The 25,264-nt window shown below is 40.0% G+C and overlaps 1 protein-coding gene across 10 annotated transcripts in view; it reads right to left on the reverse strand.

Annotated features, from left to right (window-relative positions):
- otulinb (OTU deubiquitinase with linear linkage specificity b) overlaps positions 1-25,264 on the reverse strand; it is a 29,006-nt gene that overhangs the window by 1,921 nt on the left and 1,821 nt on the right. For 2 of the 10 annotated variants that reach the window (XM_088918570.1, XM_088918569.1), the window contains exons 2-11: positions 24,679-24,983; positions 21,772-21,801; positions 18,958-19,170; positions 16,758-16,973; positions 14,259-14,516; positions 11,842-11,924; positions 8,972-9,072; positions 8,113-8,256; positions 4,497-4,622; positions 793-1,062 (exon numbers count right to left, since the gene is read on the reverse strand). In XM_088918570.1, coding sequence (XP_088774696.1) covers positions 793-1,062; positions 4,497-4,622; positions 8,113-8,256; positions 8,972-9,072; positions 11,842-11,924; positions 14,259-14,516; positions 16,758-16,973; positions 18,958-19,170; positions 21,772-21,801; positions 24,679-24,872 — 1,635 coding nt within the window. In that variant the 5' untranslated portion in view covers positions 24,873-24,983. Of the gene's footprint in view, positions 1-792; positions 1,063-4,496; positions 4,623-8,112; positions 8,257-8,971; positions 9,073-11,841; positions 11,925-14,258; positions 14,517-16,757; positions 16,974-18,957; positions 19,171-21,771; positions 21,802-22,096; positions 22,268-24,678; positions 25,022-25,264 lie in introns of those variants that run through there. The other 8 variants (XM_088918577.1, XM_088918573.1, XM_088918568.1 and 5 more) reach the window with 7 other exon arrangements.

A 25,264-nucleotide genomic window follows, 5' to 3' on the forward strand; every position in this document is an offset into this window, starting at 1 on the left:
TTCTAATTAAAAATAAAGAAAAACAGAGGCACTGTCTCAACAGCAAACAGCATAAAATCAGTAATGAATCCACCATGCGACACAATACCTTCAAGTACTGGTCTGCATAATTTGTCATGAATTTCAATTCTGAATTGTTATAAAGCTGGGGTTCACAACACAGGCCCTAGAGAGCCCCAATCCAGATAGTCTTGTAAATGTAACTTCTAATTTATCAATTGCTCAGACAATTTAATGTAAGCAATTAAACCTGCTTTTTTTATTCAGAGGTCATCTGGAGCAAAATCAGAATACCATTTAGCACTAAATAAGTATAATTCCCTTAAGTGAACAGATTACTTGCTTCATTAATCAGTTACACAATTTCCCTTATCTTTAAAATAAATTTGGGGGGGTGACCTACAAGGCTGACTGGATTGCGGCTTTCCGGCACCAGGGTTGAAAACCCTTTTTTTATAAGAAGAACTGTAAATGCTACCACTCAAAAAAATCTGCCACACTTCAGAAAACACGAAAGCTGCAGGTAACAGGGAAGTTGGGACAGTGAGGCAGGGCTGGTAGGCTTTTATTCATAAAATTTTAAATATATATATAAAGTATATAATATCAGAAAAGTCTTTACAAATTCAATAATGGCTCTTTGCAGTGGGATACACTGACAACATAAGTATACATGCAGTGCACTGTATACCAAAACTGTTTTAAAATTCAATCTTATTGGTAGAGTATGTCTGCTCTCCATGACTGTGAAATCAAAGTGCCACAGGATAAAGGTGAAACCCCAAGGCTGACCTGCTCGAGCCCGCCGGTGAAGCCCACTTGATTCAGGTGGTTGCTGAGGAATGTGCAAGGGGAGCTGGAGGTGTCCCGTGCGAACAGCAGCCAGCAAAACACAGGCACATCCTTCTCCTCCTCCATCAGGCCGTGCAGCTCAATGGCGGTGCTCAGCATCAGGAACTTGAGCGCCTCCATCAAGCGGTACTCCTCCTCCTCGTTCCGGAACACTCCGCTGCACGCGTCCCATCTCTCGGCCACGCCGCCAGCCTGCGCCACCACCTGCCACTGCCACACACAAGACATGCTGCTCCGTGACCCTGCTGGTACAGTAGGTCTGGAGACCTCGGCGGTCAGTGCACACAGTGCTCCTCTGAACATCACCACCCCTTCAACTTCATAGGCAATGAGTTATAGATTTAAATATTCTTGTGGGAAAATAAAAGGATTCAAGAAGCAGACACTCTAGGAATTCGCACTGTAAATAAACATAATTTTAGATTTCTTTCAATATGGGGAAAATAATAACTTAAGTGGAAGGTCTGGTTAGGACTGTAGCCTGTGTAGTGGGGTCTTAGGCTCATTTCATAATTCTCCCACTGTTCAGTCTACTTGTCATATTCACTTAACTCTGTTACTTCATTTTAATAATTTTTAATTCTCAAAAAGGACAAATAAGTGATTAAGCAGACAAAGTACAAACATCTCCAAGCAAAAGCTGTCAGTTTAATTTTTTTCTCTAACTCCAGAGCAAATACAGCCTGTAAGCCTTTGACTGAATTGGAGAAATTGATGGTTGGCTGGCATTTTGCACAAAGGAACTAGACCAATACTTTCCAACCCTTATGACTGTGAGAGAGAACATGTTGATATTTAATCCAACTTAATAGGCTTAAGCTAAATAAAACATAAAAGCAGAAGTCTTTATGGATTAAAATCACTTGTTAAAACAAAACACACCCCTTCGTTCTGGATCTCTCTGTCGAAAAGCTGGTTTAAATAAACAGGATTTGCTCCTAAACAACAGGAGGAATGCCTCAAACAAGGAACGACAAATAAAATAAAAAAGAAAAGACAAATCACAAACACAGTAACTGCGGCTGAGCTAAGCATCTCCACATAATCAGACCAATGAAAACCTTCCTGTTGGCAGATTAAAGCCTCCCATAAATTCCCATATAGGCTGACAAGGCCTTAACCATACAGCCTATAATTTGACGAGTTTCTTTATGATAAACAGGTCAGGCACCTTATCTTTTAAAGAAACAATGTATTTCAATTACTACAATAGATAGGAAAGTATGCAAGAGAAAGATCTTCATTTTCAGCTAGTACTGTATCCCTTTTTAAGAAGATAAAGGCCAACACTTAATAACCCTCATAACACTGACCAGTACTCCTCTTGTACGGTTTTTGGAATTTCTTTCAGCAACACAAACATTGCCGGTCTGAAGACACCATGCCCTGTAATCTCCATAAACATCAGCAGGCAAGGACAGACGAAAAATCTCAGTATCTTCAGAGGATACTAGTTCAGCCTATATGTGCCATAGCGTAAGAGTCTACGAATGTCTGGAATTCTGTAGGAGGGATACAGCTTCATTGTTCACACAGAAGGGTCCTGTTCGCTCCTTCATGTCTGGCTGAAGGAGATGGAAAATTCGGTCTCAGGTGCTCTTCCAGAATATAGCGTAATTCCTTGATTGGAGTAAGATCTGGTGATTGAGAAGGCCATGACATACGGATTACATTGATATGAAGCAAATATAAGCACCCAAACCATGGCACGAACATTATGGAACCACCATGACCCTACACTGTTGGAAGCAAGCACTCAGGGCTGTAGATTTCTTTAGGTTGGCACCACATGTGCACCTTGCAGCTGGCACCACTGGACTTGTTCATGTGCACTACCAGGTGCGTTGGCTGTGCCATCCCACACTGTGGAGTTGTCAGCACACTGTTTTGAAGGGGAACTATAGTCCCAATTTCTCAGACTGGTTATTAAACCTCTGTAACAAAACACATTAATTGACCTTCTCGCAGAATCTGACAAATTCCAAATTAAACAGAACTTTGTGCAAGTACTTTATTGTCACCATGTTGTGGCACACTGCTGATCTCACCACAGGCGAGAGCGAGAGTTCGTGACAATTCTGCTGTGAAGCGGCGGCCCTTCGAGTTCACTAGTTACTGTAATGACTAATGTAACGCAATGTATGAGCGAAGTGTGGGTTGTGCACGCAAACATTTCACTGCAGAAATGTTCCAATGTGATCTGCATGCAGAGTTAACAAGCAGTATTTGTTGGCGAAACCTTCTCAATATTTCCATTGGATTAAAAGAGATATATTCACAAACCTGCTTGTTTACAATGTAATAAGGCACCTTCACCTCACCGGAAGTTTTGTTGCCTCATTTTTAATCACTGATGATGGCAATATGGTGCCGCACATACCTGGAAATTGTGTCTAGTTTGTGATGGAAATTGGTGGTTTTACACATTACTGTGCCCATTTTACTTTTACTGTGGTTTGAAATGCACTCATCAATGTCGATTCTTTCTAACACCAAGATATAAAAATAGCATTGCAGTTCCCCTTTTAATTAAAACTGGCTGCTTGTGCCCCAACTTGAAATTTACAGTCAAATGGTCCAAAGTTGCTAGCCTGTTTTGCCTTGCATTTTAAATTATTGCATGGATATCATAATCCTGGAGTATGTGCTTTCGCCCACTGTCTTCCTTTGCTAATAATGTCTTTGTCTGCTTGTTCCATGTTGACACTGTTGCCTCAAAGGTCCAGTTTTTGTGTTTCTAGGCCAGTCTCCTCTTATCCTGCACTCTTAACAATGGTTTCTTTGCAGCAATTCTTCCCGGTAGGCCAGCTTCACGCAACCTCCTCTGAACAGTTGATGTTGAAACATCTGTACTTCTAGTTGCACTGAGCTCAGCTTATATTTCAGAGGCCGTTAGTTGTCAGTTTCACAGTCATGTGACTCTAATGAACGTATCCTCCGATTCTGAGGTCAGGTTTAGCCTGCCTGACCTTTTGCGGTCCACATGAGTGCCAGTTTCTTCATATCGTTAGACAGTCTTGGCCACAGCAGTTAACTGACACTTGCAAAGTTCTTGCAATTTGTCTTAAAGGTTAACCTTCATTTCTTAAAGTAATTACAGACCTTCTTTTTTCCTTGCTTAACTGAGCACATTTTGCCATGTTCATTCAGGAATTACAAACTTTTGCCCATACTCCCTATATTTATAGTAATCGTGGACCCTCACCTGTTTACCAATAATTGGTGACAAAAGGTAAATGAGGTAACATGCTAGTTAACTGTGAGAACATCTAACAAAACATTTTAAACTTCGTTTAGTGTACTAACACCATGTAATAGACATTTCTGACTTTTAACTAACCTGGGCTTCAGACTGAAATCTGCTTGCTTTGGGGTGTTCATTTTATTGAAAACGAAAAATTAACCTTTTTTTAATGCAGTTCACTTAAGATTATAAGTACACATATCATGTAATTAAATATTAAGTGTTTATAGACACGTTTATACAGTTTAAAGCACAGATCATCAGGAATGGTTTCAAGGAGGTGTACTCAAACTTTTGACTGGTACTGGACATTAATATATAACTAAAAAGCTGATATATAGTTCTACTAAATCAGACCCACGACCTACCATGATGTGATTATAAAACAAGGACTGTGTACCTTTTCCTTCAGCAGTTCCAGGTTCTGTGTCAGCATCTCTGTTGCGCTTTTGGTTTCACTCCCACAGCCCTGGGGAAACCTCCACTGTGCAATCCACTCATGATCTGCAGCTAGCTTCACAGGCGACTGTAGCACACATACAATCAGAAATCATTAGGAATACCATTTTTAAAAGTGAACCGGTCAGAGGTTTGGTCACCAAGGTGATAGAGTCAAATGGATTTTGAAAGGGGTGAAGGGGGAATACAAATGAGGCCTACAATCTTCATCATCTCTAAAATCCCTCTTTGCTTGTGTATCACACATAAACACACAAGAAAGGAATGTGGATATCAGATACGGAATACGTAGGGGCCCGCAGCTCACTTTCCGAAACAGTTCATTTTAAGCTTATTTTATAGTCATTTAAAAAATGTGAGCAAAGAAAAATCTTTAAATTGTACCAAATTATACAAAAACGTTTTGCTTTTCTACTGCCTCGGTATAATAGACAGCATGGTGGACTGTGTCACTGACTATATTAACTTCTGCGTAGACAACACCATCCCCACTAAAGACGTACACTGCTTTTCCAATAACAAACCCTGGATCACCAGCGACCTGAAGGCTCTTCTGAATGACAAGAAGAGAGCCTTTAGGAGGGGAGATAAGGAAGACGTCAAGCGTGTACAGAGGGGGCTAAAGCAGAAGTTAAGAGAGAGCAAGGACGCATACAGGAAGAAGGTAGAGGACAAGCTGCAAAGGAATAGGGTGAGAGATGTATGGAGCAGCATGAGAGAGATCACTGGCTTCAAACAGGCTGGGGGTGCAACAGAAGGGAACCTGGAGATGGCCAACGAGTTGAACCAGTTCTTTAACAGGTTTGATTCTGGGTCCTCTGTGGCGCAACACCCATCCCCCCACAGCCACACGCTCCCTAACCCTTCACAGCTGCGACTGCCCAACACCTCCTCCATCCCCCCACAAACATGGCCGCCTACAGCTACAACCCCCGACGGCTACTCACCCACCCATCCCCCACAGCTGCCACTCTCCAACACCTCCGCCATTAACACCTGCAGCACTGAAAGCACTATGAGTACCATCCCCCAGGCCAGGCTGACCATCACAGCTGACCAGGTGAAGAAGGAGCTGAAGAGGCTGCACGAGGGTAAGGCCACAGGACCAGATAACATCTGTCCCAGAGTTCTGAGGGCCTGTGCTGATCAGCTGAGTGGAGTGCTCCAGCGACTGTTCACCCTGAGCCTGCGTTTGGAGAGAGTCCCGGTGCTCTGGAAGACATCGTGCCTGGTCCCGGTACCAAAGAAAGGGCGCCCCTCTGTCCTCAACGACTACAGACTTCTCACATCATGAAGACACTGGAGAGGCTGGTCTTATCCCACCTGAGACCCCTGGTCAGCTCATCACTGGACACCCTACAGTTTGCCTACCAGCCCAGTGTTGGTGTGGAGGATGCGATCATCTACATGCTGCAAAGGGCCTACTCACACCTGGACAGGGCTGGCAACACTGTAAGGATCATGTTTTTCGACTTCTCCAGTGCCTTCAATACCATCCAGCCCTTACTTCTAAGGAGGAAGCTGGAGGAGATGCAAGTCGATGCCTCCACGACCTCGTGGATCAGTGACTACCTGACAGGCAGACCACAGTCTGTGAGACTTCAGAACTGTGTGTCTGAACAGGTAGTGAGTAACACAGGGGCACCTCAAGGGACAGTTCTTTCTCCATTCCTCTTCACCCTCTATACTTCGGACTTTAAGTACAACTCAAAGTCATGCCACCTGCAGAAGTTCTCAGATGACTCTGCAATTGTGGGATGTATCAAGGGTGAGCAGGAGGAGGAGTACAGAGGACTGGTCAGCAGCTTTGTGGAGTGGTGTGGGGTGAACCACTTGGAACTGAATGTTACAAAGACAAAGGAACTGGTGGTAGATTTCAGGAGGAAAAAGGTCAAACCTACTCCCGTCTACATCCATGGGAGTGGCGTGGAGATGGTGGACTCGTACAAGTACCTGGGAGTGCACATCGACGATAGACTGGAATGGTCTAAGAACATCGAGGCCATCTATAAGAAGGGACAGAGCCGACTCTACTTCTTGAGGAGGCTCAGGTCCTTCAATGTGTGTAGTAAGATGCTACACATGTTCTATCAGTCGGTGGTAGCGAGTGCCATTTTCTACGCAGTGGTGTGCTGGGGCACTGGGATTAGAGCAGTAGATTCCAAAAGGCTGAACAAGCTCATCAGGAGAGCAAGCTCTGTCATTGGGTCTGACCTGGACTCCTTGGAGGTAGTGGCTGAGAGGAGAATGATGTCCAAACTAGAGGCCATCATGGACAACTTCTCCCATCCCCTCTATGACAGGCTTGCAGGAATGAAGAGCACGTTCAGCAATAGACTGATTCATCCACGGTGCGACAGGGAGCGCTACAGAAGGTCATTCTTGCCGTCTGCCATAAGACTGTACAACGCATCCACCTTGCGTCTTGGCAGAGGCAACATCGACAGTGACCTGTTTCTGGACTAAACGCATCTACACATCTACTGCTACATCTGTTCTCTTTCTTTTTCTTTTTCTCGTTTACAACCACTTTTTGTGCAATATATGCCAGGGACCTGTGCAATACATTTATATTTATATCTATAGTTACATCTATATTTATATTCATATGTGTGATACGATTTTCTGTGTACTGTTCTGTTCTAGTTTGTTCTTGTGTGTCGGACTGTGAGTAACTCTTGTATTGTATTGTATGTATTGTACTATTATTATATAATTCGTTACACTGTGGCTGTGTTGTGTGTGTTAAGCTGCTGTTGCACTGCAATTTCCCTCATGGGATCAATAAAGTATCTATCTATCTAATCTAAAAACAGATTATTTGCAGGAGTGAGGAAACTTGATTAAGACTCATGCGAGAAAACGGCGCAGTTTCAATCTTTTGTGCTTTCCCTTTCATGTGAACTGTCCCACTGCGTTGTTTCAGTTTCAATTTTCAACCATTACAGCAAGAACAGCCCATGAAAAGACTTCTGAACTCTGGCTGTTGGGATTTGTGCAAGGAAAGTAGATCAGCTCCACACAAGCCTGTCGGGGAACTGCTGTAAACACGCACTTGATTCCTTTCAATTGCAGCTGCAATCTTTAAAGTATTCAGCTGCAATCTTTAAAATTATCTCAGCACAGAAAACACACAGCACAGATTGCTCATGGGGATTAAAAAAAAAACATTATGTAAAATGATGGGGAATTATATTTTAATCAACCTATTACACTCCATTATAGGCCTTGTGATCATTCAGTGTAAATTTGAAATAAAGCACAACTTGCCAGCAAGCAAGTACATGAAACAGAAATGAAGAACCTTAGGAACAGAAGGAAGTGTATTTAAAAACTTACAGAGTTGGAAAGTTAAAAGCCCTAAGAATGATACTGATCAGGGTGCTTTCCAGTATGAAAGGCCTAGGCCTGGTCAACAACCTCGAGACTATGAAGAAAAAAGACTGAACAGTGAAAGACCCTTTAAGAGCCAGCTGTCTGAGATCTTGCTTCAGTCACACACAAAACAACTCCTTGTCCTGGGCCATGCAAAGAATGAAAATGAGAGACACTCATACCTGTGTTGTGTCTTCTTTCTGAAGCCAGTCGGGGACCTCCGTGCTTTGAGACATTGCCTGAAAAAGAGTCGCTCGCAGTGCACAGTAATTATCTCCCCTCACTCGGCGTAGGCCACTGAAACATTTGGAGACCTCTTCATAACCCTGGAAGAGGACATAGGGAGATGGAAAAAGAAAACTTCAACCTTGAAAGACCATGAAGAGCCATCTTGCTCATCCTAGTGGGTCATAAAGAAAAGTAACAAGTAAATGTTTATTCCATGCTGAAAAGAGAAGAAAGGAAACAACATTTCAGCTGTAGAGCCTTCTTTGGATGTGAGCAATCCTTTCTTCTCTTTTCAGCTTAGAATAAACCTTTGCTTGTTTCTTTGCAGTCTACGCATGCTGACGCAGCTACCTACTTGAACTATACAGAAAAGTATCTGATCAAGCCATTTCTTGAAGAGTCAGTATGTCCTTATGCACTGTATGGGTTGGTAGTTTGCACTGCACACCAACACTGGCAAGAACAAATTACAAAATTGTTGAATACTGTAATAAACCTCAGTACCTAAAAACTGACAGAACATAACTAACTAAACTGTTTCTTAAAATTCACATGGCATTTCACTAAGACAGTATGCTATCTCTTAAGTTTGGATTTTTGTTACTAAAACAAATGACTTTTGTTGGGTTCACCTAATTGTATCTCCACTCTAAGAAGAAAAACTAAAAGTACCAACCCTATCTGAATCAAAAAGATTGTGGTTTTTCATTCCCTATGTATTTTGGGTCATTTGTACCAAAAAGTAGGATTGGGAGATTTGGGAGAAGTGTGATTTATTGTAATGTTAGAAAACCTAATGAAAGACCAACCAACCTTCTTAATCAGAGCGCTTTTTGCTGTGTTTCCCTTCCACTCTTTCTCACTGTATGTTAATATATCCACCTCTGGGGCAACACTACACTTGTCTTGAGGAACTGAGTGCATATATTGGGAGAAAAAAAAAGTTAAATAAAGCCAAGGATAAAACAGAAAAAAACCCAAAACAAAATATGAAAATCAGACTTTAAGCCTAACTGTGGTTAATTCATCAGCAAACCAATTCCATAGCTATTAAGTCACTTACTTGACAGGGATCACAGTTTATATAACATACAGTATCATTACCTTCTGATCAGGTTGTCACTAGTCATCATCATCAGCTGTTTGGCCAATATACTATTCATCCTGCTGTCTGATATCTCTACCGCTTAGGGCTGCCAACTTTGCAGATTTCTTGCTACTGTCTTAACAACAGAAAATCTCAAGTTTTAAAAGATACAGTTTCTGGTGAGGAGAATGGGGTAGTCACAACACAACGGAATAGGATGATGCTGGTTCATAGCATCTGTGCTCCATTTTTGCTTTCCTTCATGCAGATGAAGGACTTAAAACTGGACCATTTTCACAGACTATTGAATAAACTTGCAGTTGGCAACCCAGCATGTACTGAACAGCAAATCCCATTTAAAATACTCGCCCCCAAACAAATCCATTACAGAATAATAATTCTAATAATAGGCAGACATCTCAATTTATTAGAATATGATTTCTGTTTTGTTGTATGGCTGAGATCTACTGTAATATTAATGTTACTGTAAAGATCACAGAGCCTGAAAATTAGACTTTTCAGTCTAATTGGTTAGATTGAGTGGTTCCCCATTCCTCTCTAATTCTGCAAGCTCGTGATGGCTGAGTCAGTACAGGGAACATGACCTCTGAGACGTGCTTCCAGGGTATGGGCCCTGCACTGTGAGTTGAAGGGGGCATGCAGTAATCACACAGCACCTAGGACAGGGAAAGCGAGTAGAGAGACCCCCCCAGCGGGGTGATTCTACTTGGACAAATGAGGGTCAGCTGCTTCTCTTGTAACTGACCCCAGAGGGGACATAAACAATTGAGAGCTTCCCTCAGTGTGAGTTTTTAATCTCTAGTTTTCAGTTCGTGCTTATTCATCTTCTTGTCTGATACCCAGTTTCTGCAAGAAACCTGTTGAATCCTAGTTCTAGTATTGTGAATTTATCACATCACACTGTCACGGCACATAACTCTCATTATGACTGTTCATTTTATTTACAGAATTATATCAAAACATTTTTATCTTACAATACAACTGACTTCTGTAGTGTCTCCATGTGTTTGCTCAGAAGATATGGTTCAGTCTTACAGGGAGAGTTTGTCAGAACTACTCATCATCACAAATTAAACTACAGAATACAATTTCATATTTAGTTAACACTGATATTAAAACAAGTGTTCATACTGATCAGGAGGTAAGTATTTTATAGAAGCTGAGGTTTATATAAGCCTTGAAATGGAAATCTAATAAGTAAATTGATTCTTAAAATGTAAAGAGCCTTAGGAAAATATCTAACAAAAATGTAACTGCTGTGCTATATGCAGACTGTCAGAAGACAGTTTGTCAAGACAGGACGTACTGTCTAGATTACCAAGTTAGCCGAATGCAATTGCTGAGCTTTGCAAAAATATGTACTGGCGCTTCCTTTTCGTCTCTAGGATTATTTCTATGTTGTAATCTTTCTTGTCCTAAGGAAAGGGTTAGTATTAGAAAGGGACTAAGTGCTGTATTTTTCCACTGCATTACAACATCTTTATAAAAAGCCTGTGCTGCCTTTAGCAAGTTGAGTCTCTGACGCACTCAGCAGAGTGACAGCAGGGCTCCCAATACTGCAATATTGAAATAAAGACCTTACTCAGGTGAGAACTCTCTCTCGTGGCTTCCTTGAGAGGTATATTTCCATGACAGCCTTTTACAGGATATTCAGTAACACAGGGATTAATGTGCTGTCAAATAAGACTTTGCTAATGCTGTGAAAGTCTACTGGCTCTGCATAATGTCGCTGAAATTAGCCCTACAGCTCAAAAACAATGAAAGCAGTCAAAACCAGAGAAGCATGTTGAGATCTTTGTTCACTTTCTGTCACTGTAAGTGCTTTGTACTGTATGTCAAAAAACAGTGCTTAAAACTGGAGAAATGTCATAGTTAGATGCCTGTCTGAGAACCTGGTACTGCATGGATACGTGGTGTAGGCACGTTAAAGCAGCTCACTTCTACAGAAAAAGACCTTTCTTATTCTTCAATGCACATCATGACAGAGATTTCAATAGTCATACTGCAATGCATATACTAAAATGCTACGACTTCTATTATACCCTTTTATATTCCTGAATAAACACAAGAAATCATACTACAAATACATGCTTTTTGTGAATTCAATGAGTGAAATTTATTCACTACACTTTTTGCGTCAGACAATTAAACTAAGAAAATAAACGACAACACTGATGTAAATGAAGAAATATAAACCAGCAGTGTGGAGAAGGAGTCTGGGTTCGGAACTGTAAGGCTGTGGATTCCAGTCAGCTCAACCGGGGATTTCTACTCACACAGCGCAAGTATAATGTCCATTTGTATAAATGGGTGCAAATAGAAGCCACTTTGGATCAAAGAGCCAGCCAAATAAATCATTAAAATAGTTGATCCAAAGAAATTTTCTTAGTGTATAAATTATACAACACATAATTTTTTTATATTAGTATGCAGGAAGTAAAACACAAATAAAAACACAAAATACAGTAAATGGGTGTGAACAAATATTCCAAACACAGCAGACAAATATGTGTCTGGCAAATTAGGCAAGCTCAGGAACAACAGAAATGAATGTAATGACATGCACCTACAGTACCTGCTAGCTCTGCCTTAGACTGGGCTGTTTTCTCAAACTTACTCTCTTCTATCTCCTCTTCGGCACGATACAGATCAAGTTCTCTGGGAAGAAAGTCAAAAGGAAAGGAAAACTTACAAGAGGAAAGGAAGCTGTACTTCATCATTTCTCACCACTATCTACAGGAGTCTTTGTACACCCAGTGCTGTCCAGCCCAGCAATCACCCGAAGACAGATGTGAGTGGAAGAAATGCAAGTCTCTGGAGTAGACTAGTCCTACCGTTACTACTGTTCACATCTTCAGTTCTGTACTGCGTTTCAATTTTGTCGTTTTCTGACTTCAATTTCATTCCCTATTTACAGTCTTGATCTTGAAAATGAGCTTCAACTATTGTCAGTTATTGCATACTGTATATACAGTATACACCTGGCGCATTACCAGTAGCTCTCAATTTACGACTTCAATTTTTGTGTTTTTGGTTTGACGTGCCTCAGAATTATATACTTATTCTTAATTTAGAACAAATTAGTTCTCGGTTTAACATGCCTTGGTGCGGGTCTTGACGTGTTCCTGACAATGTATGCTGTGTGTACCCAGTTACGAACCAGGAGAAATCAAGTGACACACAGAGAGCCAGGTCTTTTCCTCAGTGTTCTTCCAGCCACTGTTCATCTCCCATCACCCTACACTTGCTAAATAAAACAACTGCAAGTCTTTATCATCTTAGTCTTTACCTTACAGTACGTTTATATTTGATCAAATCATAGATGCAATCAATAAAACCATAAAACAAAGTAAGCTACTATGTGGAAAAAAAAAGTTAAAAATAAAATGTAATGCAAAGAATTTGTAAATTTGTACAGTATGCACTCTTTGTAAATTTTGGAAATTCGTTTTTAATTTACACTTCTTTAGTGTTAATTCCTAATTTCCTTAGGAATGCAACTGCAGTGTTAATCGAGAATTGCATGTATATTAAAATGACATTAATATAGTTCCTCCCCATCCCAAAAAAGTAACTCAAGAAAGCTTTAAACTAACATGAAATGATCTCACTTATACACTAAGAAGAGCATGAATGTATAATTCATAAAAACAAACATTAAGCACCCCCTTATTGCAAATCAATACTGTACACACACTGCAATGCCGGGAGAAACAGGTAAATTCCCCTGAGAAAAGGATTATACACAACAAACTCTGATAAGCAATAAATAAATATTACATCTTAGATGGAAAGGCTTAACCGTGACAGGAATCTTTAGTGAACATGTCCTCGCAGAATGTGGAGAATGTTTGCACAAACACAACAAAATAAGTATAGCATTATAAAGGGCATAAAACACACACATACACAAAGAATAACAAATGTTTCAGGGTGACAAGCTCTGAAAAGAAATCCCAATAGGTATACCAGAAGAATTCCAAACACAATAACAATGTGAGACTAGACAGGACTAATGGCAGTTTTACAGACTTGTTGAAGAAATTAAACATTCAATTAAGTCAAACTGAGCTTATAATTTAGCTTTACATACAGTTGTATTTGGTCAGCCTTATTTTAAAGCAAGTAAACTAATGAATTCTAAAATACAACTGAATGACAACCTTAAGTATTATATACCCTTACGGCTGAACTAATAGGTACATGACATCTATAGCTCATCTAACAGACATCTACGTTGATACACATTCAATGCTTACCATCATATGACCTGAAGGTGCTTATATCTTTTAACACATGGTAACAGAACATTAATCCTACCCTTTCAAGTGTTGTCCTAGCAAAACTCACAACAATGAAGCACTACCAACTCATTCACTTAAAATCAATTTAAATTTCTATGCGGCTTCTCGTTTAATATGACAAGTTTAACTCGAAAAAATATTAAAAGTGCTTTAAGAAATGATGTGAGGAGACAGGAACAGAGACACGAGATTAGGTTATCTTTCTGGAGGCCTTTAAGTAGACTAGTACATTAGCACACTTCATCTGCAAAATTGTGGGTCAAGTGATGCTTCTCAAGGGAGATGGAGTCTGAATATACTGAGATGTGTGCTTTGTTTGCATTTTCTGTGTTTTTTAAAGGTCCCTAAGGCTTATTATTAAGAAAGTCAGCCATCATCTCTTTAGCTCCTTGCTATGTTGGACAGACTGTGATACAGCCTATGATCTGTAAAGAGGGAGAGACAAATTAAAAAACAAACAAACAACTTTTATCTACACAGTTATCTACAACTGCTTCCATGAGATCACCCTCAACAAAACAAAAAAAGCTGGACTCAAATGCTGAGTGCCAGATCATCAGTATACTATTCGATTTGTGAGCACATTTGCAGTTTATCATCTAGGTAACAACTATCTTCGGAAAATGTTTCACTAAACATGGAACTAAACTGTCGAATTTAGTTTCGAACAGCAGGAGTAGAAACATACCCATCCTCATCCTGCGATGGGCTACAGGCTCCTTTCATTGGTTCTGTATCCGGAGGTGCCACAGCAACACGTTCTTTCTTGGAACCAGTCTGGTCCCCAGGGTCCATCTCAGTGCTGCACACTAGGTCTGATTTTTTCACCTCCGCAGAACTCTCTTCTTTCTCATCTTCTCCAGCGTCCCCCGAAACCTCCTGTCCAATCTCCTCCAGAGATGTGACTTCACTTATCGGTACACCAGCCTTCTCCTCTTCAAAGGTCCTGGTGAAAGGGATAGGACAAGGAACACAGCTGCAGACTTATAAACTTCCAAACTTCCTCAGCTGTTGTCCTGAAAAATGCGGAAATTAAGAAACTCCCCAAACATTTTAAGCACCCCTTGCGCATAAGCTGAGAAACATTAAAAATGCAAACAATGAGCACAGGAAACACTTTATCTATCCATCCATTTTCTAATTGCTTCATCCAGTTCAGGGTCGCAGGGGAGCCGGAGCCTATCCTGGCAAACAATGGGCACAAGACAGGACACACCCTGGAAGGGGAAGACAATCCATCACTGGACTCACACAGACAGGCACACACTCACACCTAAGACCGATTTTCCCAGAAGCCAATTAACGTTTGGACTGTGGGAGGAAAGCAGAGCACTTGGAGGAAACCCACACATACACCATGAGAACATACAGACTCCACACAGGTGGCACTCCAGGTCCAGAACTGAACCCAGGGCCCCACCCAGCACTGCGAGGCAGCAATGCTAACCACTGCACCACCATGCCGCCCCACTGGAAATACTTGTTGCGTCTATTTCTTCTCAGTCTATCACTTTACAACAGTAACACAGACACAGAGTGAGAGGAGGCTGGAAGAGTGCAAATGGAAGCAGATCCTCATCTCACTCTGTGCCAGAAAGCCCAGGGATTTTTCTGGTGGTTGTGTGTTAATCATGAGGCCAGTATCAGTTCTCCATCACAATGCATGCGCTTTACACTTCAAGCTTCAAGATGGCAAGACAACAGTCCTTTCTTAGAGGACAGGGAAGCCAGTCCATCACTGGGCACACACAGACAGACACACACTGACAACTAGGACTATTTGCCCAGAAGCCAATTAACCTACCAGCATGTCTTTGGACTGTGGGAGGAAAGTAGAAGACTTGGAGGAAAACCATACAGTACATACAGGGTGAGACCATACAAACTCCACACAGATGGCACTCCAGGTCCAGGTCCAAAAGGAACATGTCTCTCCAGATAGAGACATGTGAAGACATGTATCCAGAAGGAACTTGTCTCTTAGTGGTCTGATTTGGAATTGTGACCTATGGCCTACATGCAGCAAATTAAATGGATTTTAACAGCCAGCTCCTCTCAAGGAGTTTAGTAATTTCACATTGAATATAATACACACAAAGCCTTTTGGGATAATCTTAGAAGTTTAACCAGAAGATATATTTTAAAAGTATTTCATATTTAAAACTTTCAGAAGATGAAAACAAGATAACATTTACTTGCTACCTTTAACTCAATTCTTTTTGTAAACACCACAAAACAGCACCTATTTGTGTATAACAGGTTTTAAGGACCTTATGGTAGCACAACCGGCACTGATTAAGCTCATTTTGAAGAAAATAGCTCTGTTTTATTTCACTCATTACAGAGCTAGTTTCTCATCTGCCAATAGCAAAAACAACAAACTGAACAGACCTCCTTACTTTAGTTAAATCAAGGTCATGTCTGTCTATTTTGCCAACATTTCAGATAAACCTCTTTTTAATGGTTAAAGATTAACTGATTCTACTGTCAGCTCTTCTCCACAAAATAAACAGTTTCCAGCTGTTTTATGGTCTGGAATAAAGGTCTATCTGGACAAAATGAATTCCTCTATATTAAAAGGGCATGCTGTCTGACTCCTTTAAGGCAGGTTAATCCTTGTTTCAGTGTTACATCATATAGTAGCAAAAGTATGGATCTGAAAGCTTTTTTCAACCAGGATTATAGACTGTAAACCCAGCAGCTCTGTTCTGAGTTTTAATGTTTTATTACACCACAGTTCCACCCTACCCTGTGAGCACATGCTTTTTGCTGCATTTGCATTGAAAACACCGCAGGCTGCAGATACAATTGCAATCTGATGCTGTTGTTCGTGATTATGTTTCAAAGGAGATTTCACTGTTTGAGCTTGAAATAACTAAGTGAAAGCTGTCCTAAAAACCCTTTCGTTTAGTTATCACCTTCAATACCAATACTGAGTCGCACCACATTTAAAGAGGATTAAAAAACAGGCAAAATAGATCAAGCAATATTAATTCAATGCATTCACTACATATACAAATGGCTTAAAACGGCAATAAAAATGTATTACATAAGCTGTTGAAATGCTTCTATACCCATCACTAGTTTTTCTCTCCAATCCTAATACGTAAAAACCTCCCGTCACTAAAACTAAAATCGGTGGTGTTTTGGCACCCTCTAGTGGAAACACAGGGGCTGCGAAACTTACTTTTCACTTCTCACAGGTTCCTCCTCAAGCTTGACCCTTTTCACTTCACTGTTACACGAGGGGACACAGCTCTCGAGATCTGTGTTCGTGGGATCTGTTCTGAGACCCGTTTCACCTGGAGCTGCGGCACCATTGATGACATTTCCCATTTCCACTTCTTTGCTCTGCTGCACTGTCCTCTTTATTTCCTCGTCTGTAGCTTCCTCAGCGGCTGTCCTGAAAAATGCGGAAATTAACAGACTAAAGCTCCCCACACGTTTTAAGCGTCCCCTTGCACATAAGCTGAAAAACATTAAAAATGCAAAAAAATGAGCACGGGAAACATTTTATCCAACCATTTTCGAATTGCCTCATCCAGTTCAGGGTCGCAGGGGAGCCGGAGCCTATCCTGACAAACAATGGGCACAAGACAGGAAACACCCTGGACGGGGAAGACAATCCATCACTGGACTCACACAGACAGGCACACACTCACACTTAGGACCAATTTTCCCAGAAGCCAATTAACATTTGGACTGTGGGAGGAAAGCAGAGCACTTGGAGGAAACCCAAGTATGTGAGAACATACAGACTCCACACAGATGGAGCTCCAGGTCCAGAACTGAACCCAGGACCCCAGCACTGTGAGGCAGCAATGCTAACCACTGCATCACCATGCCGCCCCACAGGAAATACTTGTTGCGTCTATTTCTTCTCAGTCTATCACTTTACAACAGTAACACAGACACAGAGTGAGAGGAGGCTGGAAGAGTGCAAATGGAAGTAGCTCCTCAGCTCACTCTGTGCCAGAAAGCCCAGGGATTTTCCTGGTGGTTGTGTGTTAACCATGAGGCCAGTTTCAGTTCTCCATCACAATGCCTGCGCTTTACACTTCAAGCTTCAAGATGGCAAGACAATAGTCCTTTCTTAGAGGTTGTATGTATCCGTTCATTTCTTCTGTGCTTGTGAACAGAACATTGCAACAGTGATTTGGGCTGACTGATAATTAGCTATTTCAACATTTATGAGAGGTATAAGGATATATCAAATTCTAAGTTGAAATCATAATTAAGTTCACACACAGAATGTATGAAAAATATAGTATGAGCTGTAATAAAATAATATTGTTATAAAGCATCATCTAATTATTATCAGGGTGTAGACACAAGAGATCAGTTGCAATGCAGAACAATTCCATTATAGTCCTGTGCAGTGTCATCATCCATCCAGTTTCCTCTGCTTTTTAGATGTTGAGTTATTGAAAAGACAACTGATGTTATGACATGTTTTATAAAGACATCCCAGGGCTGTACTGTGATTGAAACCAAAGCTTCATAATCAAATTCTGAAAAAGATTTGGCTTCTATCATAAGAAACATGAATTTACTATACTGCTGCCTCAGAAGCAAATTATGCCAAGCCTAATCATCTGGCCTTGAGGAGCAACATTTTTCAGAGCTGTAAGCAATTTCATTTTGAATCTTGCTTTCAATTTTTGAAGCTTTTAATCACATTGGCGAGTTTGGTCATGGGTTACTATTAATGCTGGAGGTTCGAGCAATTCTCTTGAGAATCACTGGCAAACAAGTCACTTAAAATTATTGTTTGCTCCTGACAGTATTAGTATGAAATCTGGTTATAAAACGTCAAATGTACAGCAACATCTGGACACTATACAATTTCAGCCTTGTGGGCTTTTGAAACAATAACTGTCAAGAGTTTGATTTAAGAACTTTCAAAAGAAATATCACAAACTTTAATTATCGGCAATTTATTATGTGTTTGTGTGCCTTATTTAAATACTCTGTTCTTTTTTTCCTCTTTTGACAATACTTCTCTAAACATTCAAATCATGTAGTTTTTTTTAATTTGGAAGCTACAACCCTCTTACAATCTTATGACAACCCTTAATATGTAAAGGCCAACTGTTAACCAACTTGCACAAGCTACTTGTGCCCAATAGTGCCTCGGAGGCTGAGTTAGCATCGTTAGCATGGACCGATGAAACTGAAAACTGATCTGGCTGCTGCTGCACCACAAATCAAGAATGCTCTCGACAACCCAAACTTGCCAAACCCAACCACTGTCTGAGAGCTGTCTCTTGGGGGATCACAGTCTTCGCCCATAATGCAGGTTTTGAAGAGCTCTGGAATGCAACCAGCTCCTTGAGTTTCCCATAGGTGGGAAAGCAAACAGAAAATGTTTCCTTCCATGGCCGTACCCATTGTGATGTTCTGCCATGAGTTCATGGCCTTGCTGAGCTTCAGCGGCACTTTCCACTGGGGCTAGAACTTCCTCGTCCTCATGGGTGAACTTGGTTTTCTCTGGGAGGTCCTCCTGCAGTTCTTCTTCTACGTGGTGTTCACAGTGCACATCCTGTCCAGCACCACCGTCTAATGTCTCAGCTTCTGGCACAGCATCGTCTGCCTTCTTGCTGTGTCAAGATAACGAGTGGGAAAGGTCCTGTTCAGCACTTGGAAACCAAAACAGAACTAATAACTCAATGACTATCAAATCTAAAAATGTTTTATAAATATTAAATATATTAATTCTTATTTGATTATTAATAATTACATGGATAATATGATCAGATTTAAGATATAAAACAAATATATTAAAATAATAGACAACATTTAGGGTTTTACTGCTCTTTTTCTAAAAAGGAAACACTTATTATGAAGTAGTAAAAAAAACGTCAACTGCACTTACAGATAAGAAAAACATCTAAATAGCATCTTAGATATGAACATATAAAATGTATTAAATTATCATCTTTATTGAGCCACCACTAAAAATTTCAAATGAAAAGCAAACACAGAAAACATATTTTAAAATGAAGAAGGCTCCACGGCCGAAACGTTGTGTTCTCTTTCTTCTTTTTTTCAGCATGGAATAAACCTATTACTTGTTCCTTTGCAGCCTACGCATGCTGACGCAGCTACCCACCTGAACTATATTTTAAAAGGTGCAGCCTGTGTATAGAAAGGTTTATAAAAAATAAGATCACCAAGCGCAAAACATAGCAGAAACAAACATAGGCCAGTAGCTGCCTGACCTTCCACTGATGCAGAAGGCTGACCTTTCCATGCTGTTGGAAAACTAGACAATTTGCTTATATTTAGAGGCACTCAATATAATGTGGCTGGTCTAAAACTAAAAACATACAAACTAAATCTGAGATCTGAAAAGCTCTGTCTGAAAAAGTGTTCAACCCTTAAGTTTAAGGCTAAGACGTTCTTTCAAGTAATCAAACATCCGAAAATCAAACAATTTGAAAGATGCTTCAAAGTTGGAACTTCAGAGGTAATTCCTAGCTGCAAAGGAAGTCAGAACCGACAGGTGTACAAATCAAATTCTCCCTCTGTTTGAGCTGCTGGCCTGGCTGCCACACAACGCTGTATATGAAGCATACATGACAGAGCATGACCAGAGATATGTCAACTACTGTATGTATTACAATTGTACTCACGATAAACTATAACACAAGTCTTTATATCTTATATAACTACTACTACATACACACCCACATTAGTGATTTCCTGTGATCTCCTTCCATTGCAATTCTGCTGCCCAAATAAGTCGCCACTGATAGAGTGGACTTGTGCCTTTCAGTTCCATCATACAGTATTTGCAAGCATGAGGCCTACATACTTCTCCTTACATTTGTTACATTTACACAATAGGTCAGCGGATTTGTTTTGAGCCCTGTATGTCCTCTGGGGACTAGAAAGTCCAATCAGTAGAAAACGTCTATGAACTCTAAATCTGGGGAAGGACTGCAAAGTAAAGTCAAAAGACAGTAGACTGGAGACTTGAGGCAGACACTGGGAAGAGTCTGTCTCCCAAAGAGCCACATGAGAACTGTGTGCCACAAAAAGAAACAGAATCAGAGTCAACTTCAAGGTGCGCACCAAGTAAAGCTTTCCTTTTAGTGAATAAAAACATATAGTTGTTTTTATAAGTATAACTACACAGAAATTAAGTTCCATTAAGTTTTTTTTTTCCATTGAACTAAACAGCTTGTAAATTTTCATTGTGTTCAAGGGGGTTTCCTCCCACAGTCCAAAGACATACTGGTAGGTTAACTGGCTTCTGGGAAAATGGCCGTGGTGTGAGTGTGTGTGTGTGTCTGCCCTGTTATTGACTGGTGTCCCAACCGCAGTGTATCCTGCCTTAGGCCAACTGCTTGACAGAACAGATTCCTGCTACCCTCGCAAACCTGATTTGGATAAAGCATTAGAAAATGGATAGATGAATAATATGTGGATACCTTTTATTTAAAAAATCATTTGAACACCTCATAATATCAGAATGTTCATTATGGGTATATGCTAATATAGCTTAGGTGCAGAGAGACGAATTTCACGAATTGAAACGATGAACGAATTGAAAATTCAAATAATCGGAGTCACAGAGACGGAGGCAGGTAAACACGCTCAGGAGCGGAATTTATTGTCGCGGTGTCAGAACTGATTTTGACAGAGCTACTTATACACACTCAGTATGTGTGAAAAGTTATTATCTGCGTGTAATAAAGCCGCCCAGTCTTGTGTCACCTGTGAGACTTTACGGAAAGTCCTTAATGATTATAAACAAAAAGATTTCAAACCCATCATACAAAAAAGTGATTGACGCTGAGCTTGTGCTTTGACCTGGAGTACCATGTCAATGCAAACAACTGTTTGCATTTTAACTACACCAAAGTAAAGTATTTCTTCAGTTTCACAAAAACACGCTTATTTCTACGTGAAAACTAAAAGATCGCTTTGGAGATTTGTAATGGCAAAGGGAGTTGCAGCTATTTAACAACATCTTAATGTTCCGATTAACATGACCTACATAGCGGTTCACAGTTTCGATTGTAATAAAACAAAGGTCCATGTTTAAACTTTCCTAGTTTTCAAATGAGCGATAAAAATGTACTAAGTTCGATGCAAACTGAAAACGCAGCTGCCAAAACGCCAATAAAAATTAAATCCTTAAGAAAGCGCTAAGAGGGCAGACAAGACTGCATGCCAACTCAAGAGACACTTACCACGTCTGGAAAATCAGGCCCATATTGAAACTGTGTACGGTGCCAATTCACCAAGTCAAAAAAGAAACAGAAACTTCGTTCACACATTTAAAAGGCACTTAGAACATTTTGATTTTTAAACAAGTTGGACGAAATGCAGCCTACATAGAGACAATCTAGCGCACTCCCACCACAGCTGCAGGGTAACTCAAGTTTTACTTTGGAATGAAAATATTTTTAAAAAGCACGTAACTTTTTTTTTCGTTGCAAAGTAGTCAGTCCCTTAGCAGCATCTTTCAAGATGTCTATTAAGGTGGACATACCGTATGTTAAAATGTGTGTTTACCTCGAAAAGTACAGTATTCAATCCTTCTTTGAAAAGTGAAAAAAAAATAATTTCCGGGGATTTTCATAACACACTAACCTCTTGTCATGCTGTCCGCTTAGGTTTCTGGACATCGTAGTTAAGCTTAGCCCACAGGAAACAGTACAGTGAACTACAGTTCCTCATACATAGGTACATTTTCTAATATATTCCCCTGGAAACCAAGGGAGATGAAATTTATGGTTCCGCAATATGCAAAGCAAGCTTGGGCTTAGATCGTCTTCGTTAAAATTAAAAAAAACAAACCACAATCACTGCACAAGAGTGAGGTAACGATGGGTCTCTAGAGCAGGGACAAAAGAGCATCCTGAGTTCCAGAGGACTTGATTAGAATACAGGCATGCTGTGAACCCAGGCTGTACAGAAACTTCAATATTCAGATTTTTCTGTTCTTGTTGTTTTCAATATTGATACTGTTCTATGTACTGTATATACTGACAAAAATGCTGAGTGTACAGTGTAATGGGGGGGGGGGGGGGTCCGTGGTGAGTGGACATGAGAAATGAGAAGATAGTTGCGGCACATTGCTCTCTGGGTGTGTCTGTTCTTTTCCTTATGGTGTGCCCTGCCATCTGACAGAGCAGTGAGCTAACACTAGACATTTTAATAAATGTGCCAATTCTACATTAGAGAAACGATTCTGTCTCCTCACTTGTTTCAGCCCACCTGGGCACTTTTAAGTGTAACCAAACTAACTGGTATCCCTGGCCCTTCTGATGAAAGAAGCAGAATCCCGAGCAAGATGGGATGTCTGAACCCATATTTAAAGATGCTCACAGTATATAGAACATTTTTCAGGTTACCAAAATCACTTCATAACAAAGCCCAAACTTAACAATTTCACACTGTAATACCTCTTGTTGTGAAAAGAGGAAGTCTGTTTTAAACCTGGAAACATAACATAAGGTAAAGAAGACTTCACTCAAGTTAGATTATTCTTTAGGCATTGGAATTAATACCCATGCCCTCACAAATGATACTATGGGATTTCCAGTGCCCAAAGCATAGACGGTACTTCACCTAAAATACAGAGCTATGCTGGTATATATTTTGGTCTGTAACTTCTTTTCCAAAGAAAAAATACCACTCTCCACAACATAAATAGTTCTACTTTCAATATACAATATAATATATATAACTTGTTTTTTTTGTCAGAACACTTCCATCCAGGAAGGCTACTGACAAGGGAAAACCTTGCTTAGTCAAACTGGGAAAGACTGCAGTGTCTGAATGAGCTTTGGTTTAATTTACATGGCTAGGGCCCTATTTTAGAAAGAGAATGGGAAGTGTGAGATCAATGAGAATTTTTTACTGTTCGTATAAACACTTACAAAAATGAGAGACATCCCACACAACAGCTTTACAACAGCTTTATTTGCTGTTATGAGTAAAGAGTACACTTTTTTATCAAAGCTAATTCTTTTACTTTGTCTCCTATGTACTGAAACAGCATGCAAACCTAGCAGTTTTTTTTATTTATCTATTACTGTAAAGAAGCCTGGTACCTACAATACTGGACTGTTTATTTAATGGTTGACTACAATCTTAATAATTGCATTCATGTGTAAATTATATCTCCGGGTTATGAATGTTGGGTATTTATTTAACATATCACATAGCATGAACAAATGAACATACAGTGCATGAACCTACATTAGTGAAGGGTAAATTTCACTGTGACCACCCTGTACTCTCTTACCCCTTCCACCTGCCCCTCTCCATCTGAATATCTTAAATTCAAGCTGCACCTTTTATGTAGTGGATCTGATATGAGTGTCAGAAAAGAACTGACAATAGAGTATTGATATCAATTGCATTCAAGTCTTAATATGTTTTATGTAATAGATTTAGGTTTCTACCTGAATGCTTACAATCTTTATTTCCCATCTGAGTTTATCATACAGACATGCTGGGAAATGAAAAGGCAACAAAATCACATGAATTCTATTCGGAACCTCATGTTCTCAATCAATAAGCCTGATTAATGTGGTTTTAATTTAAAAGGCAACAAGGCCTGATGCATCTAAGATTGTATTAGAAACTACAAGGGAAAAGTATACACACCATTGTTTTACAACTAATTATATTTGACAAAATCAACTACCTAGCTTTTCAATAACGGTATTGTGTTACAAAGCAACAGTTCCTAATTAAATAGTAAAGAATTTCAATAATTAATAATTAATTGGTAATAAAATACATTAATACTTCAAAATATGCAAATGCTGAAAATGCAGACGATGCCCAAAACAAATATTTTGTATACAATTGTATATAAATATAAATTGATCATAAAATCAAATAGAATTTTTAATATATATTGATGTATATATGTTAGAGAAAGTGATATATGTACTGTGTATACAGTGTACATATATTATGGGTACATAGTATGAATATTATACCTTTACTTTACAATGCATTTTTCAACAATGAAGTATGAGACTACCTTTCCTCCAACTCCAAATAAAATATGTAAGTGTAGCATATGACATGGCATTGGAACACACACCTCCTGCTTGGTGTGAAGGAAAAACACATACCATTTTGTCTCTGAATTGTTTGAGCCAGTTTCCTCTTTCTCTTCACAGTGGTCTGGACAGTCTCTGTAGTTCCTGTCATCCTTATACAGAGTCTCCACTAGAACCCCCTTATTTGAGGAACCTCTTGTCTGCTCTTGAAGTAATCCTTTGCTCTCATCCACATTGCAAGACCAGGCCTGAAAGCAGTTCCCCATTTTCTGAAAGAGCTTTTATTTGTCCCTTGTAGTTCCTATTCATTTAATGGTGTTTAAAACATCAGCAGGAAAAGCAGCACGGACATCAACTCACACCAAGCTCTTCTTGTTCTGAGTAAAGACAGATCATGGCCTGGTTAGGAAAGAGTCTGTAAAACGAAAGAAAAATACCAGAAATAACGGAGGGGAATGCCTACAAGGAGAGGAGTGGGTAGCAGTGAGTGCAAGAGAATCCATGCAACTTTCTAAATTAGCCACCCTCTTCTAACCCCTTGTTAATGTTAACAGTAAAATTATGACCAACTTGCAAGATCAATTCACTGATTCTGGGAAATGTATCTATGCTTAGACACAGACTTTAGTAGTGACAAGGCTGCTTCTCCAAAGGTGAA

Source organism: Atractosteus spatula, chromosome 6, assembly GCF_055471065.1.
Source record: "Atractosteus spatula isolate fAtrSpa1 chromosome 6, fAtrSpa1.hap1, whole genome shotgun sequence".
NCBI classification, from domain to species: domain Eukaryota; kingdom Metazoa; phylum Chordata; class Actinopteri; order Semionotiformes; family Lepisosteidae; genus Atractosteus; species Atractosteus spatula.